Source organism: Pogoniulus pusillus, chromosome 16 (assembly GCF_015220805.1).
Source record: "Pogoniulus pusillus isolate bPogPus1 chromosome 16, bPogPus1.pri, whole genome shotgun sequence".
NCBI lineage: Eukaryota > Metazoa > Chordata > Aves > Piciformes > Lybiidae > Pogoniulus > Pogoniulus pusillus.
The window spans coordinates 6,575,499-6,588,077 of NC_087279.1; the positions used below are offsets into that span (position 1 = coordinate 6,575,499).

At 46.0% G+C, this 12,579-nt stretch overlaps 1 protein-coding gene across 5 annotated transcripts in view; it reads left to right on the top strand.

Moving 5' to 3' along the window:
• The window catches only part of BICD2 (BICD cargo adaptor 2), a 67,527-nt gene that overhangs the window by 31,596 nt on the left and 23,352 nt on the right, over nucleotides 1-12,579 (top strand). For all 5 annotated transcript variants that reach the window (XM_064156265.1, XM_064156264.1, XM_064156266.1 and 2 more), the window contains exon 2: nucleotides 1,582-1,794. In XM_064156265.1, the coding sequence (XP_064012335.1) occupies nucleotides 1,582-1,794 (213 nt within the window). The remainder of the gene's footprint in view (nucleotides 1-1,581; nucleotides 1,795-12,579) is intronic.

Sequence of the window (12,579 nt, forward strand, 5' to 3'; positions counted from 1 at the left end):
AAGGTGATTCATTGAAAGTGGGATGCATAAGTTAGACATGTCCTTGGCATGTTAATGTTGGCTGCATAAACCTGCTGAATGGACACTGGCATCCCAAAGCCCCCGATGTGTTTGGGTTGTGAATTGTGGCACGCACACAATGTAGCAGCTGAAGGACAGCGTTGGCGAATCGCATTGCCTTCACTCCGACTGCCAGGCAGTGTTACAGATCTCCACCCGCTGAAAATGTTAACCTCTTTGCTTCATAGTATCTGTCACTGAAAGCCGCTGGTGGCTTGCTTTAATGCAGCAGCTGAGGTGTCTGTATAGGCTGCTTGCTCATGTTGGAGACCTGCTGCTAAGAGCATCACCTGATAGACTTCCAAGCAAAATGAATATCCTCAACAAGAAGGGTAGGAAAAAGGAAAGGCAAGGAGGGCAGTTCTGGACAGAGGCATGCCGTGCTGAAGTGGTTAGAGTGCTGTGACCTGCCTCTAAGTCCCCTTGCTGGCACTCTGCTCGAGATGACGTCTCCCAGAGTAGGCAGCAGAGCTGGTTGGGTGAGCGTCTGCTGACCTACTTCAGCCACGGTGACCCACGTTAGCTTAGCCTGGTTGCAGAGCAGCCCTGCTGACCCCGCTCGCTTACGGCGGCAGTGGGTTAGCAGGTTTGAGGGGGTGGTGATCCCCGGCGGCGAGCGGCCGCGGGCAGTGCTGTGTGTCACGGGCAGAGCTGCATCAGGAGCAGCCGGTGTGCTCCCAGCCCAGGAAATGGAAGAGGCTCTTAATGCCAAGTCTGCTTTCTGTGACTGGGATTTTGCAGAAGTGAGTCTGACCCAGCTGCACAGAACATGTGTGTGCAGAAATGTCTGCTCAGCTTGCAGCTGTCTCATTGAGTCCAAAGACCTTGATTTGCTACACTAAAAAAAAACCCAAACAACAAAATACAATGAACCAAACCAAACAAAACCAACCTAAACCAGGTAAACTTTAACATTCATGAGCAAACTTCTCAGCATCCTCTGTGCACTCCTGAGAGTGAGAGTTTATCAGTCAGTGCTTTTATTCTCTTACATGCTGAATGGTATTTATAGCCCAAACTTGGTAATATCTCTTAAGGTTATCTGTAAACTGAGAGGTCTGCTGCAAGTACTGCATGAATAGAGAGTATTGATCTCTGGCATTACAGCTACTCCATCAGTGCCAGCGCTGTCTGGACCTCTGCTAGATTCTGTGGTCCTATTCTGGCAGAGGAGTTGGATTCAAAAATCTCCAGAGGTCCCTTCCAACCCCTAGCATCCTGTGATCTAAAGTGATCCTGTGAGAACCAAAGTCTTCTTTTAAAAGCAGATAATATGCTGGAGGGCCCTCCCCCCAGCAAGAGTTTCTGCAGCACAGAACACTCTTAGGTTGTTGTGGGTTACTTTTGAGGACCCTTTGTTAGTCACTTGATAGCATTTAAAGGTCTAGTCCCCAGAAAGGAGAGTGTAGGAGAGGGTTACATTGTTTTGCTCCAAAAAATATTTTCAGCTGTTTCCACCAGAAGGTGTTCATGTATAATTCTGAATTTACTGATATAAGATTTGTCTTCTGACTGTTCTAGGCTTTTGGGCAGGCTCATACCAACCACAAGAAGGTAGCAGCAGATGGGGAGAGCAGAGAGGAGACCTTGATTCAGGAATCAGCTACCAAGGAAGAGTACTACATGAAGAAGGTTATGGAATTGCAGACAGAACTGAAGCAGCTCAGAAACGTCCTTGCCAACACTCAGTCTGAAAACGAACGCCTTAATTCTGTTGCACAGGAACTGAAAGAGGTGAGTGAAGGTGTGCGGTGTGCATCACAGCTCCAGTTGTAGCTAGGAGTTATTGTGCTGAGCAGGGAAGATTCATCAGCCCATGGATATCTGCTTACTCCTGGAAGCTGCTACACTGGGTGGTCTCTCTGAGACTTCATCTCAGCTGTGGTTCAGCAGTGCAATAAAGCTGGATTTTCACTTCCCTCCACCAAACCAGCCTGGTGCGGCCACAAATTCTATCTGCCTTGTTCAAATACCTACTACTTCTGCAGTAACCACTGTGTTGTGTCCCAAGTGATGTCACAGATAAATGACAGCATGTCTGGGCCACACTGGTGCTGTGGGTACTGTGCATCAGTTCCTTCAGTCCAAGAACTGCTGCCTTGAAAAGCAGAGGGACCTGTCTAGTCCAAGTGCAGAAGGTGCTTTGGGTGTGCTTTTTATGCTTCACTCCCAGTACAGATGTTCTTGCTACAAAATATTTGGGGCAAAATTTCCCCTTCTGTCACTTCTTCCACCCTAACTCCAAAGGATGTGGGAGCATAACAAAACTTGGAATTGCACAAAAAGGAGTAATAGTAAAATTTAGAGTCTTCTGTATTCTCCCATGGAAGTGCTGGGTTTTACTTCTTCACAGGTTGACCATCTCAAAGTGCCTTTGATCTTTGCTTGTATTAGTATTGAAACTGCCTGTTTCTGAGGGGAAATAGTCACTGAGAAATTGACTTTAAAATGTCAATTACCTATGGAATCTGTAGCTCAGCAGGAGTCCCTGTGACACTTAGGCAGAAAAGAATTATTTGGGGAGCTCAGATCATTACTGCAGTTTAGACTGGATAAAAGTTACAGAGACTCTGTTAAAGAGTAGAGGGATGTGCTAAGCAAGCAGCCTTTAATCATCTTTCTTTGAAGTGCTGGGTTCTCTAACCCTGAGAGAGCTGGCTAGCCTCCCCTGCCAGGAGGGCAGGTCATCTAAAAGGCCCTATCTATCTCAATCCCAGCATTCTCTGACCACAGCTGGAAATCACAAGTGTCTCATCTCAATTCACTAGGATGTGGTAACAAATATGTGGATAAATCTGGGAGATGCAGAGTGCCTCTCTTGAAGGTGATCAGACAGGTCAGTCGAGCTTTCCTTTAGGATCATAGGGGTTGGAAGGGACCCAAAGAGATCATTGAGCCCAACCCCCTTGCCAGAGCAGGACAATACTATCTAACACAGATCACAGAGGAACACATCCAGACAGGCCTTGAAAGTCTCCAGAGAAGGAGACTCTGACCTCCCTGGGAAGCCTATTCCAGTGCTCTGTGACCCTTTAATTTCATATGGGTCCTGTCTGTGGGATACCAGAGCTGGAATCAGGCCAGGTGCTCTGCTTAGGCAAGGAACCTGTCCCTGCAAGTACACACACTCACCTCTCTTGTCTTCATTTCCTAACCTTTAAGAACGGCTCAGAAGAGAAGCTCCCTGCCCTGGAGGCAGCCTTGTGCCCCTATGGGATTCCAGACTCTGCTCCAGCAGATTGCAGTCCAGCTCTCTGCAGTGCTGCAGTTACCTGGCTAGAAACTGATTTTAGACTTTGAATGGAAACTGAACTCAGGAAAAAAATCAAAGTCTAATGTGATAAGTTTCTAGAATCCTGCAGTTAGGGGTCTCTCTGCCTGTTGATTTGTGTCATCTCAGTGTGTGTGTTCTTTTCTCCACTTATTTTTGCCTCACTGTTTCTTCTGCTGGTGAATTGTGGTGGGGTGAAGAGGTGTGGAGGAGAAAAAGAAGTGGCTTTAGTGTTAAAATGAAAACATCTGGGCCAGTCGATCCTGTGTGGTCTGGAATTCTTTTCCTCCCAAGATTTGTGTATTGCATTGTGGTTTGAATTGCTTTGTAATTACTGGTAGGGAACAGTGAAGTGAGATGTCTGAGCAGAGATACCATCCTTCTCCTGGTCCCTAAAAAAGCCATTTTGAGGGCTTGGCTTTTCTCTCATAAGATGCACCAAAAAGTAGGCAGTTGTTCAAATAGTTGCTATTTCACCATCGTTGTTCAGGTAATGGAAGCAGGGCCTGGGCCTGCTGTGGTGATTTATAGCTCTACCAGCAAGTCTAAGAGGAATCAGAAGAACCTGTAGTGGCTATTATAAGCTAGTGAGCAGAATGAGCAGTGTGCTTTTCCCCTGTCCCTGTTGCCATGTTTAGCTTTAGCCTGTCTCATGGTATGGGTTCTATGCTGATAGTAGGGCAAGGAGATTCTGTGCTGTGAAGAATACTGCTGTCATCTGAAGGTGTTGGAGATAAAGGTGGAATGTGGTCTGCTGGTTTATACTGCAGAGACACTGTGATGGTTTGGGTGCTCCCTGCCCCCCCCCCAACTTTAGAAATCACCCAGACTAGTCTCAGCCAGCTCTGGGAATATAAATGAAGCTATTTATTTACAGCTAGCACAATATACAAGCAGATATTCACAGTATATACAGAAATATACACAAATATACAGGGTAAAAAGTAATACAGGAACACAACTCCCCTCCCAGAAACCTGAGTCCCCAGGAGGGGCACTCAACCACCCTTGCACCTTCCCCTTGCCCCTCTCAACCTTACCCCAGTCCTAAAGAAGAATAGAGGTTCAGCCAAGAGGTTAAGAAGCAAAGGTGAGTGGAAGGCGAGGTTAGGGAGATGCAGCTCAGTCAGTGCCCAGCCAGAGAGTGAGACAAAAATGGTGAGAGTGTTATCTAATGTTTTCCTTTCTTCAGCAAGACGCTGAGGGGAGTAGACATCACCATTGTTTTCCTTTCACAGCCTATGATCTAGTTCTTCTCACCAAAACATTCCAGCTTGCTTCAAACTAGCACAGACACAATGGAAGTTCTTGCCTTTTTTCTGACTTAACGAAAGAAAGACTCCTGTGGCTGTTCTCCATCCTGCAGAGAATGTTTGTAGTGAGAGCTAGTCCTTGCAGCCTGTGTTTGGGAGGTCCTGTACTACTGCCCGTTGAGGGAACTGATTTCCAAGATGTCTGAGGGAACAGGAAGCTTTACTTCTATTGCAACCATTCTGGATTTAATCCAGACGAGAGGAAGGATGTGGAAAATACTTCATTGTGTGTCCTCTGGCAAGGCAGAGGGCTCCTCCTGACAAAAGGAAGTTTGTAAGAAAAAAATAATAAAAATTGGGAAATTAACCAAGGCTGAGTCTAAGCTGTAAGGGAGATTCGCTTCTCAGGGCTGGCTGCAGAAGCTTTTGTCTGCTGCTTTGAAGCTGGCTGATAGGAGACAGAGTTGCACTGGCATGTTACTGATGAAATCTGTTCCAGCTGTAGTAGTGGGACAAGGTCGAGGGCATCAGACAGCAGTTTCTCTTAAGATGCTGCTGGCAGTGGTGGTGGTGGGTTGAAAGCAGCTGCTGACTGTGTCGGTGGGAAGCACATTTGCTTCTGTCCCTTTTCAGATGCCATCGTTCGGTTAGTGTCACCTCGGGACACTTGCACCGAAGCAGTGAGTTGTTTCCAGAAGCAGGAGAGTGACATTCAGTGCCTTGGCGTTGCCATAGCAGGCACAAGTGGGGTTTATGCTTTCTGTTGAATTATCTAACTTTGGCCTGTTGAGGCAGGCTGGTAGGATGGGTATCATTCATCAGTTGCACCACTGTTATTAGCTAGCTCGGCAGCTTCTGTGTCCTGGCAGAGCCACTGGAAGGACTAACTGCTCCTAAATGCTAATTGCTATTACTTTTTAGTCTTTGTTCATCTCTCCTATGTTTTGAAGGCACCGAAAGATATTTTATAGGGTGATTTGGCTGTAAGGTAGCTGTTGCCCAGTATGAAGAGGCTGGAAAATGAATGAGCCCTTCTTTCCCAGGAGAAGAAAAGGCGTCCTGGTTCTGTAAACTAAACAATGCAATGAGTGTTTGTGCAGAGAAATGGCTAAGGTGACATGGGACAGTGCACACTGAACAGCAGGCTTGAAAACCCCTACAAGATATTAGCAAAATATGAGTAATTTTATTCCTCCAAGGCTATAAAATGAAAGCTGCTCTTGTGAAGAAACTTTCTTGTTCTCCATTTACGTCTCCTAGATGATAATCACGACAGCCTGTGTAAATCTGAAGGTAGTGAACACCATGCAGTTACCTGGCACTGCTGTGCACTGAAAACTCTCTCCCTTTTTTTTAATCTTCTGTTGGTAATGATGGGATTTCCAGGTCTGTGTTAACACAGAAACTCAAATGTTTATCCTGGGGGTTTGTTTTGGTTACAGAAACTGGATCCCAAGCATGCAGAGCTCTGGTAAGATCTCAGTTTTAGTCCTTCATCCTATTCTCTTGCCTCTTTTGGAGGAATTAGTCATGAGTTACTTTTTGCAGTCTCAGCTGACTCTAACATTCTTCATGCTCTAGTCAAGTCCTGTAAATAATTTCCTTAATGAAGTTCATGGCTTAAGAAATTCACCCATACTCTCAGTAACCAGGAAAAAACAACCAGCCCTGATGTGCTTGCTCTTCAGTGAAGACCTAGAACTTGATCTCTGCTTGTGTGTAGCTGAATGCTTCTTTGATGGACACACAGATACTCGGCAGATTCAAATGGAAGCTGATCTTCAGTCACTGAAAGCATAAAGCACAGTGCATTAGATCAGGCTGTTTCAACCACAGCTGCCTTCCCTGTGCAGTTGTCACAGCTGCTTGTAGTCACCACTCCATGTCCTTGGACAGAGCAGTGTTACAGGGGCTTCTGTCAGCTTTCTGGGCCTTGCAGTTAAAATATGTGAACATTTGAAAGAGATGTTGCTGGGAAGCCCAGGACACACTGCTCGCAAGAAGGATGAGATCTACGGCTTGGAGCTTAGAACAGAAGAGCCTGAGGGCTGCCCTGGTTGCTGCTGATAAAGATGTGCAGGACAGCGTCGGGAGGATGCAGCCAGGCTCTGCTCAGGGACGTCCAATGACAGGACAAGGGGCAGTGGGGACAAGCTGGAGCACAGGAGGCTCCATGGAAACAGAAGGGAAGAGTTTGTCACTGAAAGGGTGCTGGAGCCCTGGAGCAAGCTGTCAGAGAGGCTGTGGAGTCATCTCCTTTGGGCACATTCAAAACCTGTCTGGATGTGTTGCAGTGTGACCTGCCCTGGGTGATCCTGCTCTGGCAGTGAGGTTGGACTCTATGATCTTTGCAGGTCCTTTACAACCCCTGATGTTCTGTGATTTGACTGCTTTAGTTGCTAGCAAGTGTTTGTTGTTTCAGAGACAGTGTTTTCACCATGGTGCACCATGTATTTGTTAGATGTGACCCTGCTTGCTCAGTGCTGGTGGCTGACCATTTTTCTATGAATACAGAATAACCTGATGGCTGACCTCCAGATTTCCTTAACACCATCACTGACGGAGGACTATTCCTGAAGCTATGATTATACTTCTGTTGTCCACTAGGATTTATAGCTAAGATGCTGAATGGTACTTTGTGTTGCTCTCCTCCTTTTTGAACACAGCGGTGACCTATACAGAAAAATGCACACCAGATGTGCAGTGCAGCCAAGGAAGGGAAGCCTCAATGTTCTGCACTCCCTGAAGGCTGTGTCAGGAGCTGAAAGAAGGCAGAGGAAAGTGGGAAACAATGTTTTATTGTGCTCTAAATTACAGACTGTGCAGTCCTGCTAATTGGCCAAGAGTGTGTTTAAGTGGTTTGTTGCAGCATATTCTAGGTTTGAAGTCCTGTGGCTGATGCAGTTGGTAGTCCTCTACTTCTATATCAAATTAGGAGGATTCTTTCTTCCTTTTTTCCCCCTCTTTTTAACAAATGCATGGAAATCATGTGACATTTTCAATGTTATTGCTGTAATGTTTCTGCATGTATTGCAGAGGTCACTAAAACAGCAAAAATATGCTTGCTGGAGCCTTACCTTCTCTACACCTGGCATAGTGTAGAGCAAACAGACTTCCTCATTCTGAATAGTGCCTAATCTGTGGTGCTGCATATCTAGGTGGACAGCTTAGAGAAGGAAAAGTGCTGCCAGATGTATCATTTTTTATTATAAGAATCTTGAAGAAGAAAAGAAGAAAAAAAATACTTAATCTTTAAAGTTCTTTCCATGCAGGAAGAGCAGTAGTGGAGGAAGATCTGCAGCTTTTAAAAGCAGAAGTGTGAAGAATGGAAAATGAGGCTGAAGTTGTGAATGGCATTAAAATGATGTAATAGGCAGGAAGCAGGGGAAAAGCACATTGGTTTAAATTGGGAATATGACTTGCAGGAAGGGGAAGGAAAATTACTTCAGTGGTAATATTTGGATTAATTGGAGTGAAGTAGGCTGAAAAGCTCTGAAAGTTGCTGGTGTAGTTGGTGGCTGTGGACTAATGGAGCTTGGAGTTTTGGCAGTGCAAAAGTATTGGATTTGGGTTTTGTATTTACAAAATAGAAAAGGTCTAAGTAAAGACTTTTGTAGAAACCTTGCCTCTAGAAGGTGCAGAGGATTGGTGATCCTGTGGAGGCAAGAAGAGGCAAGAAACTACAGTCACCAAAGAAACAGGAGAGAGTTGTTGGTGTAGAGAAAGATGCAAGAAAGCAGAGAGGTGGAGCAGGGTGTTGACAAAGAGCTAGGAGGGATGTCTTTTAATGTGAGGAGCTAAAACAACAACAAAAGTAATCTCTTTATTGCAGGGTACACTGAGCTGTGCTAGAAAGCCTTAGGAGCAGGGCTTTGGGCATGGTGCTAGGCTTCAGCCTTGTCTACCATATCAGGCTGCCTGAGTGCTTTTGTAACTGTCAGTCCAGTGCAGACACAGCCAGTGGGACAGGCAAGCACAGAGGCAGGTAGTGCAGTTAGTCAGGTTGCTGACAAAAGATAGGAGCAGAATGGTGTAAGATTGCTGAGCACTTCATATCACCTTCTGTAAAACCAGGCTGTGGAGAGAGGAAACTTCTAACAGCCACAAAGACAAAGTGAAATGCACAGCATTTCCCTGGGCTGCCTAGAAAGGTGTAAAGGGTCACCTTCCGAGGGGTGCTGTGATTGTCCTGGCTGCAGGGATGATATCCCAGTCACTTACTGCCATTCCCACCTGCTGTATGGGAAAGGCTATGGGAAGTAGCTGCATTTGCACCCTGAAATCTGATGGGCATCTGTATGTTGACCAGCGCTGAACCAGAGTGTCTGAGCAGCACCGTGACAAGGTTTTCACACTGATGATAAAGATGATTTTTTCTCTTTTGGTTCTGGTTCAGAGATCTTGTGGCACCCCTTAACTTCAAATGGCAAAGTTTCCGAGAACAAAGGCTCTTGCTGAATTCATTACCTGTGGCTTTATAGATCTCTTCTGGGCCCAAGTGTAATGCTGAAATGATGCCCTACAGCAGAGTGTCTTGCTTGATCTGTTTCTGTTTTCCGAAGTGGAGCATATTTAAAACATGCTGAATACGCTGCAAGAGTCATGTCTGGAGTGAGTGATGTGGCTGCAAGTGAGCTGCTGCAAATGGAAAAGAGGCTGTGGGCTCAGTTTCCAAAAGCAAAGCAGTGCCCAGCCTGTTTCTTGCAGGCACCCAGCCTGTTTCTTGCAGGCACCAAGCCCATCACAGAACTGGATTTTCTGTCCTTTAATGCACTGAAATAGTTAGGAGGGTCACAGTGTGAGTAGATTTGGTTTATGTTTTGGGTTTTTTTTTTCCAAAACCTGTCTTTTGTCTGCTGCAGGAAGCTCAAAGGTAGCAACAGTATGAGAGCAGCCTGCTGCTGCCTGAGCACACTACAGAGGGGCTGCAGATGGCAGCTGCTTTCTTCCCACCTTTTTGTTTTCACTGAAGTTGATTTTGATACTGACAGCTTCCTTTTTTCTTTCCTATCCTTTTTTCCCCCCTTTCTTCAATAAGAATGATGAGAGCTGAGTCTTCTTCCACAAAGAGAACACTACATGTTGTGTGTATGGTTGAAACAGCCAAAAAATCTATTCCAAAGAAAATGAGTTGTAGTGGAAATTTAATTGATGTGCTTTGCACGTATTCAAGAAGGCATCTGCTGGTGATTTGCCCATTGTTGCTGTGCACTGATATATTCAGAGGAAAGACCTTGACAACAGTGTTTCTCTTGCTGCAATGGCTGCTGCCTGGAAACCTGCTGTCCAAAGAAATAAGTTAATATTGAAGATGAGGATGTTAAAAGTCACCATTTGGATGCTGGATTTTTCAGATTTTAAATTTAAGATTTAAAACAATTTCTTGTTCTTCTGACACTATAGAATTCTAGACATGGATCTCAGATTGGCAGTCTGCAGTTAAGATTCCACAGTAGTGTAGTGTTTAGAAATTACCCTGGTGGTGTGCAGCTGGGTGATGCTTTCACCGCTCTAGTTAAAGGGCTGTGTGGCTGTCGGTGCTGCTGTAACAGTGGAGTGAGGCTTTCTCTGTCGTCATGGCTCCTTGTCACCTTCACTGCCACCTTCAGTCTACCCAGGGTCTCAGACTAGCATGAGCAGTGGAGGGAGAAAGTCTCTTGCATGAAGCTGTGGTCTTTGAACAGACGTAAAATCAATACATAGAGCTGAGTGAGTGGAAATGCAGCGCACAGACTGTACCCTGGATGGCAGTGCGTGGACTGCTCTCCAGACTGCCGCTTAGACTGCGGTGCGTGGACTGCTGCTCGGACTGCAGTGCATGGACTGCAGTGCATAAACGGCATCACGTCGACTGCTGCCAGGACTGTAGCATGTGGACTGCAGTGTGGACCTGCAGCCCAGAGTGCAACATGGACTGCTGCCAGAACTGCTGCTCAGATTGTAGTGCGTGGACCGCAGCATGAACTGCTGCCCGTGGACTGCAGGTCACCAGCTTTGGGTTACAAAGGCCTTTGTTTCACCTGGTGGTGCTGTGCTGATTGGCTGGCCAAGAACTGCAGCCAGCGATTCCTTCTCGGGTCACACAGGGTGGGTTTTAAGGATGTGCCTTGTGACAAAGCATGACTGGGACAGAAGCACAGAAGCCACTCAGGGACTGTAGTATCAGCAATGAAACTGCTGGGCTGCTGCTTCCCTGGTGACTGTGTTAAAAATCCACTCTCTTTGGTTTTCACCTTTAGTTTTGGTGCACTTTTGCTGCTAGGCCTGTTTATAACCCCAAACAATTTCACACTAAGAAAGGATAATGTCTCACTTGCCCCTCCTCAGGTCCCCACTGTATCATCTCCGGATGGAGGACGTCCAGAATGTATTAATTGACATTGCTTAGTGTTGTTTTCCCTTTGTTTCAGTGTAGCTGACTCCTTCACCTCTGCTGCTCCTTAGTGTTTGCCTAGAGGGAGGTATCTGCTGCTCTAAAAGTTAAAGCAATGAGAGAAACTCAGGGTTAGTGACATTTCCTGAACCAAAGCTGCCTGTCCCCAGTACATCAGACTGGCTCTGGTCTGTTCTATTCCTGGAATAGCCAGGATTGACAGAAATACTGAGCAGAATAACCTGCACTCTGAAGCAACTTAGTTCTGAAGCCTGAAAAGTATCCTTGTTTTTAATTATCTGGGTTATCCTGAGCCTTTGCTGCTGTGGAGATTGAAAAGAAGACTGATCTCAGCCTGGTAAATCACTGGATCAGATCTGGTTTTTTATAATATCTAAGGGATTTCATGGTGGTACAGTTGTGTGTCCAGTGTGAAGATGATCAGCAGCTCTACAAGCAGTATTTGTTGGGGCATCTCATGGCTAACTTGCAGTCTGAGTGTCTGTCAGCACAGGCGGTGACGACAGCTTCCAACAACTCTATGCCACCACGTCTGCAGTCATGGCATGTTGGCCTAAAATGCAGAGTCTAGAAAGATGCCTTGGCCTGTTTGTGTCTTGGTGCTGTCTGTGTTTGTTCTGGTGCTTATTAAAGAGCCCTTTGATCTTTGCAATGTCTCAGCTCTTCCAGTCTGAAGGAACTTGGGCAAAAGCTCTTGTGAGAGGAGAAACAAAGCTTTGCTCATGACAGAGAAACTCTTCTGTTCTGCTGCTGCCAGTGTTGCCTGCACTGTTGCCTGAGTCCTATGTCCAAGCATTAGTCTGCCCTGTTTTCATGTTGATCATCAATCAAATGCCAAAGAGATGGTGTTTGACTCATTCATTTTAGTGGACTTGGCTGTCCTGGGTTAATGGTTGGACCTGATGATGTTAAGGGTCTTTTCCAGCCTCAGAGAGATGGTGACACCTTGGAGTGCTGTATGCTGTGGCTTTGGGGTAGATGTGTGGCCTTGCAAAGCAGAGACCACAGTGGCAGGCCCTGACAAGCACATGCTAAGGGCACAGTGAAATGGGGTGTGCTAGACAGCCAGGAAACCCAGGTTATATCAGCAAACAAGGGAGCTGATTTTAAATCTGGCCTTCCTATGCACAGTGACATTTTTCTTGTACTAGGCAGAGCACAACAGTACTGTGACATTCAGCAATGAGCTCTTACTGGTGCTCTGAATTAAACAGGCAGGATGGGACAGGAACCACTCTTTCTTTAAAAAGAAGGCTTGCTCCAATGACTTCTCCAGGCACTGACATTTGAAGGTTAGATTAGAAGATTACATCTTCCAGGGAGGAAGAGGAACAAAGCAACCTGAGTGGTGGGAAGAGAAGCTCACCAGTAGCTTTGTGGGAGGTCTTCCACTGCATTTCACTTGCTGGGGAATGTGGAAAATCCCAGTTAAGATCTCCTGATTTGTATGAATCTCAGTTTGATGTAGAAGCCTTTTGCAATCCTAACTACTAAACAGCTTGGATTATCTGGCTGGAGGCCCTTTCTGCCAAAGGCCTGAGGACCTCATTGCAGCTTTTAAAGAGAAGTTAGGATGAGAATTCACGTCAGCCTGTAGCCTT